The 6,000-nt window shown below is 54.3% G+C and overlaps 1 protein-coding gene across 5 annotated transcripts in view; it reads left to right on the forward strand.

The window, feature by feature from the left end:
- The window catches only part of RUSC2 (RUN and SH3 domain containing 2), a 64,725-nt gene extending 58,725 nt beyond the window's left edge, over nucleotides 1-6,000 (forward strand). For all 5 annotated transcript variants that reach the window (XM_074931870.1, XM_074931875.1, XM_074931874.1 and 2 more), the window contains 4 exons: nucleotides 91-137; nucleotides 1,641-2,616; nucleotides 3,290-3,460; nucleotides 4,371-6,000. In XM_074931870.1, coding sequence (XP_074787971.1) covers nucleotides 91-137; nucleotides 1,641-2,616; nucleotides 3,290-3,460; nucleotides 4,371-4,551 — 1,375 coding nt within the window. In that variant the 3' untranslated portion in view covers nucleotides 4,552-6,000. The remainder of the gene's footprint in view (nucleotides 1-90; nucleotides 138-1,640; nucleotides 2,617-3,289; nucleotides 3,461-4,370) is intronic.

The raw sequence follows: 6,000 nt of genomic DNA on the forward strand, positions 1-6,000 counted from the left end.
AGCCACACTTTTTGTAGAACAATGAGGACAAAGGGGGTGAACTGATTTTCACTCTTTCTTTCTTTCCCTGCTTGTTTTCCCTCCCTGCAGTATCCGGTCCTTGGAGTTCTGGTTCAACCACCTCTACAACCATGAAGGTAAGAGCATGAGGGCAGTGGGCTGCAGTGGGGGCTGAAATTCTGCACAACGTTAAGCAAGAGAGGGATATACATTTCTCTTGTTGGTCTCTCAGCCTATGCAGCTCATCTCTGAGCTGAAGGACCAGACTATACACAGTCCCAGTGTACCAGGGAAGTCCCAGGTGGAAGTCCAGGCTTTGTGCAGCTTCCTCCACCTGAGCCTGGCCAGCCATGTCCTTCCCAGCTGTAGCTAGTACCCAAGGCTGTCACCTCCAATGCATATCCCTCAGTCTACCTGCAGGAGAGCAGATCTAACCCTCCCCAAATTTCTGTGTTCCCTGCCCAGTGCCTGAGTGCTTTGTACAACTGAAGATGTGCACACTTAGCTGAAACCCTTCAGGCATGGAAAATGGAAACAAAACTGAAACTGCAAACAAAAAGCAGATTTTACTGGATGTATCTGTTTTTTCAACCAGAAATGTTTTTAGCTTGTGCAGATAACTCAGCAGTATGACCAAGCTGCCTGATGCCTAGAAGCAGCATGACTAAGTGTGTTAAGTGACACCCTTCCCCTGAGAGTGCTACTGGCTCAGCCTGTGCTCAGTCCAGGGCCCCGTGTGCTGCAAGAAGTCCAGCCCAGTATCTGCTGGAAGGTTTGGGGGCTGACAGCAGACATTTCCCAGGTCTGTGTGTGCAGTTAGCACTTCTTTCTGGAGCAGACAGTAGAGCAGACTTGCCTCTGTGCTGAGCAGTGTGGCAAGAGAAAGCTTTCTGGTTTTCTGGAGCAGAAGACCATCTGTTTCAAGCCATCATTAAGAGCTGTACGTGTGAGCAAAAGCTGGGGCTGTCAGCATGATGAAGGCTAGGCATAGCGGTTGGAGATAAAGTGCAAGTCCTTTCTGTGGTACAAGTTCGTTATCTCACTGAGGCCAAATGGGCACAAATCCTGTTCCATACTCTCTCCCTGTGAGTGAGACCTGAAAACAGAGCCAGGGTGGGGGGGATCACTGCAGATGTAGCCAAATGAAGTGTAAGATGAATGCTGCAGGTAGAAATGCTAGTCCCTTTTCTGTTAGGATCCACAGTTCAGACCAACCAGGTCCCTGGAAAGACTATTCAGCTGTCCCTGACACATCTCTTTGCAGAGGACTGGTACTGACCAGATGTGCAGCTGCTTGTTCATCTCCAGGAGGTGGTGAAGACGATTTCAACATATGCCAGCCTTTTGCTGCCTTTTATTCGCACCCTACTCCCATGGTATTTTAGGACAAAGGTCCTGGTGGGTAGTCTGATTGGCAGGTCCTGGCTGCAGGCGTTGACTGGAAACAGGACCCAGGCCAGTTTCCCCAGAGTTTACAGGACATCTGGTGCTCCCTGACCCAGTGCTGAGACTCACACTGCAGCCACAGCTCTGACAAAAAAAGTAGTGTCCAAGTCTTTTTCCCAAGCTTCAGCAGCTTCTTGGTGTCTTGGCAAAGGTAACAAGGGCCTCTCCTCTAATTAATGTCTCTTGCCCTACAGATATCATCCTGGCACACTACCAGCCCGTAGGCTTCTTGTGCCTGTCTCACAGTGTGTGCCAGCCTCTTTTTGAGGAGCTCCTGCTCCTGCTCCAGCCTCTTTCCCTGCTGCCCTTCAACCTAGACCTCCTTTTCGAGCACCACCTGATGCAGATGGGCAAAGAGCAGCAGCAGCAAAAGGAGCTGCTGCGTGTGAAGCAGGACCTGCTGCTTTCCGCACACTCCACCCTGCAGCTGATGCGGACACGGGGCAGCAGTGAGGATCCGGATGGCTGCAGCACCGCCCCTGAAGCATGCAAAGTGGGTGCCGGAGATGGTGACATCTCACCAGTCCACAGCCCCCAGCAAGCTGCAAGTGAGAGGGTCAAGGGAGTGGGGGCCTCCTGCGGAGATGGTGACAGGGAGGAAGAATGGAGGAAGGTGCGAGAGAGCACGTGGGAGGGGAAGAAGGATAAACAGGCAGGCTGGTGGTACCAGCTCATGCAGAGCTCTCAGATTTACATCGAGGGCTCGACTGAAGGCTCAAAGTTCATCCGCTATGAGAAGAAGAAGGCTTTGAATGCTGATCCCAAGCCAGTGGAGACCCACAAGGCACCACCTCCCCGCGAAGGAGTGGTGGAGGGTGCAGAGGCTTGCCCCATTGCTGAAGGCACCTTGGAGGAGAGGCCCAAGGCTGCCAGCAAGCCAAGTCCTGAATCTGTAGAAGAGCCCTTGGAAAAGCCGCAGCAGGTAGTGGTCAGCGAAGAGGTGAAGGAACGGAGCTGGCCCTTCTGGATGGGCAGCCCCCCAGACTCGGTGGTTACAGAGCTGAAGCGCAGCAAGGAGAAGGAGACGGGGATTCAGCAAAGAGTGGGAGCAGCAGCAGCAGCTCCCCAAGAGGAGAGCAGCACCAGTGCATCAGACAGCAGCCAGCCCATCAAGTGGGGACACTTGTTTGGGTCCAGAAAGGTGCAAAAAGAGCCCAGGCAGCCTAACAGGTAGGGGACAGGGATGATTTGGGGCTGGAGAGGGCTGGTTTAACCTGGGGTTGCAGCAGTGCAGGTGGAAGTCAATTCAGTAGCTGACCACTGAGCTATGCCACAGTGATACACCAGAGGCAGTATGTGAACAGAGTTGTCTGTCAGCCCTGCCCAGCCCTGCCAGCTTGCTGACCTTCTCACTTCCTACCACATCACTGTTCCCTCTTCAGCTCCTACCCTCGTTCAATCCACCTCACTGGCTTTCCTCTCCTGCCTGAGCTGTACCACTGCCTTGGCTCTTAAGCCTCCTCTCTGGGGAAGGGGTCCCTCTTGGACCACCCCCGTCATCACCTTTCCCCTCCCAAAAGTGCATAGTAAGTGAGAATAGAACATAGAGAGTGTTGCACACAATGGGTGAGGAGGAAGCATAAAGTTGACCCATGTAGCTGAGACGTCCCCACATTGCCTCTCCATCTGCACCCTTCTATGGCCACAGGAAATGTCCTTCCCAGTCTAGTCCATGTTGTGTCTGGAGGATGCTGAGCCCTCCCTGCCAGGAGACAGCCTGGGGACCACAGTGCACTTGTGCATGGAGATAGACCTCTAAGGCATGACCTCCTCATGCGAGCAGCTGCCTCTTGCCCCCAGGTACGCTTCCCTGCCACTACCTGCTTCTGTCTCCTTCTTGCAGGTTGCCCTCTGGCTGGCTGAGCTTGGACAAGTCTGTGTTCCAGCTGGTGGCCCAGACAGTCGGGGCAAGTATGTGGCGAGAAGCAGCTCCTGAGACAGAGCCCCCTCGGCCAGAGCCACCTGAAGAGGCCACAGCACGGCCAGCCCGGGGACTGTCTTCGCACCCTCCCTGGTGAGTGGCACCGTGTGGCCATCCTGCAAGTGCTGGGACAACAACAGGGGTTGGGGTTGGCATGGCTCTGCCTGTTGCAGTTTGCCTGGACCCCTTTATACTCATGGACCAGGGGTTAGTTCAGGTCAGTGATGCAGCTCATGCATCCATCCACCCCAACTCTGCAATCTGCCAGCGAGGGGAAGCTGTTATGACACAGAGAGTCATAAAGGTTCTGTGATCCCCTCAGGTTAACTTAAGGTGAAACAACACCAAACAATCGGTTAAAATGTTTTACTTGTGGTAGAAAGGGTTTGAACTTAGAAAAGGATAATGCAGTGTGGGCTCTTATAAATCCGTAAGAAAGAAAAGAAGAAGAAAGGAGAGAAAGAGAGTCAAATCCAGATGACCACCCCTGGATCCAGCGCTGTCTCAGGTCAGGTAATCTTGGGTGGTGGTTGCACACACAGTAGAGTTTTCTGTCACCTTTAAATTAATCTTATCAGCTGATTAGCATACTAGTTTAGCTCTTCTTCAAGGCTATAGTCATAAGTTAAACTATAGGCCTTAACCCAAACATACAGTTTTACTCAGGCTACATCTCCCCAGTTAGAGGCCTATCTAAGGAGTTTCACTATAAAACTGCAAGGGAGCGGAGCCATGCACCCTTTGATATACTCTGTGCTTCCCTAGGAGGATAACTAATTCCTTAGACTAACCACAAAGGCCACAGTTTGTCGTTCAGGTTTTTCGTGTTGATGAATGTTTGAGGCATTAATACCTTCAGTTCCTTACAGCAGCTGACAGCCTGGCTGGGTAGGGAGGCAGGGGGGGGTTTCCTCATTTTTCTGTGCCCGCAGTGGTCCCTGGGCTTCAGCAGGGCGAGTGTCCTGTGGTGAGCTAACCCTTCCTCCCCTCCCTCTGCCTGCAGTGAGGTCAAAGCTCTTTGCCATCACATTGCCACCGAGGCGGGACAACTGAGCTTCAACAAGGGGGATATCCTGCAAGTCATCTCCAAGGTGGATGGTGACTGGCTGCAGTGCAGCCTTGGCTCCGAGAAGGGACTGGTGCCCATCATGTACGTCACCCACCCGGAGGATGAGGACTATTGACGTGGCTGGGAGGCGAAGCACAGTACCGTGGGCTGCTGAGGCTCCGCCGGGGAAGCCCACCCTGCCAGAGGAACACACACAGCTTCTTGCTAGTTTCTTACCTTTCTTGCCATTACAGAATACAGTAACCATAGGTGGTTCCTTCTTGCTCCTCCTTGTGCAGCTGCCAAAGGCCGACTCGGCCCCTGGGGTCTTCTGCGAGCTGCACCTCGTCTCTCCAGGCATCGCCGTGCATGCACCCACACCGGGGACCGCCTGAGCCCCCCTCCCCACGCCACCTCCAGCACCCGCAGGCCGTGGACTCGTACACAGCAGGAACCCATGCAGTCCCTGCCAGGGCAGCGCTGTCCTGCTGCCCGGCTCAGTTTCATGTTGGAGGGTGCAGGATGCTGGCTGTCCCCTCCCCGGGGGTGGCAGTGCAGTCTGCAGCCTCCAGCATCCCTGGCGTCATCAGCCGCAGGGGTGGGAGCACTGTGCGTTGGCAAGGTCTCTGCAAGGGTGGGCTTATGGGTTGTGTTGTGTCTTGGTGAGGGATGCAAGGTAGGTTCCCCCCACGCTGAAGCAGCCCTGTACTAACATGTTACAGTGATGCTTGGTGGGTTGTAGTGGGCCAAATGGCCTGGCACCGCCAGGCTGCAGGGCTGGGGCTGTGCCTGGCCATGGCCAGGGGAGGGGGATGGGGTACATGCGTGCGTGGAGAGCAAAGGGGTGCGTGGGGTCATGAGGAAGGCGTGTGGATGTTCAGTGTTAAGTAGGTCTGGGATGGGTAGTGACACCCTGTGCAGAGATGGGTGCTTTTGGGTGTGGCCCCGTGCCCTCCACACTGAGCAAGGAGCAAGTGCCTGGGAAACCCTGGGATGCTCAGTGGAGGAGGGTTGAAGGGGAGGGGGTGAGGGCAGGGTCCCTGACTGGGCTAGGGATGCTCTTTGGAATTGGGGCAGTGCTCCTGGCAGGTAGATCGGGGGGGTGCTCCCAGAGGGAGCCAGGGAGCTGGGGAGGGAGGGGTGGTGCTCCCCTTGGCATAGGGTTTTTGGTCTTGCTGAGCAGTGCCGTGGGGTAGGGGAGGCCAAGTGTTGTGCACAAGCAGAAGGGGCTGCTGGGGGTCCTGGGGTCCTTAGCAGAGGCCATGCCAGTCAACCCTTTCTTGACATGTTCTTGCTGCCTGATGGGATGGGGATCATTGGCTGCTCATCAGGGTGGGAACAATGTTAAAAGAAAGGCCATGCCAGTATTTGGTGCCTTGGCTGGGTTGATGCTGCTCACAGCATCGTGCCTGGGCTGGCTTCCCCATGGCGAGGGGCCCTGGTCTTGCAAGGTTACCTCCTGCTTGTACATTGCTTAGCAGACATTGCACCATATTTAATTTGTATTTCCCTGTTAGAATGAGGTGTCTCACCTTTATTTATTTCTTTATTTATGATGCATATTAATAAAAAAGGTGCTGATTGA

This window comes from Athene noctua, chromosome Z (assembly GCF_965140245.1).
Source record: "Athene noctua chromosome Z, bAthNoc1.hap1.1, whole genome shotgun sequence".
Classification (NCBI taxonomy): Eukaryota; Metazoa; Chordata; class Aves; order Strigiformes; family Strigidae; genus Athene; species Athene noctua.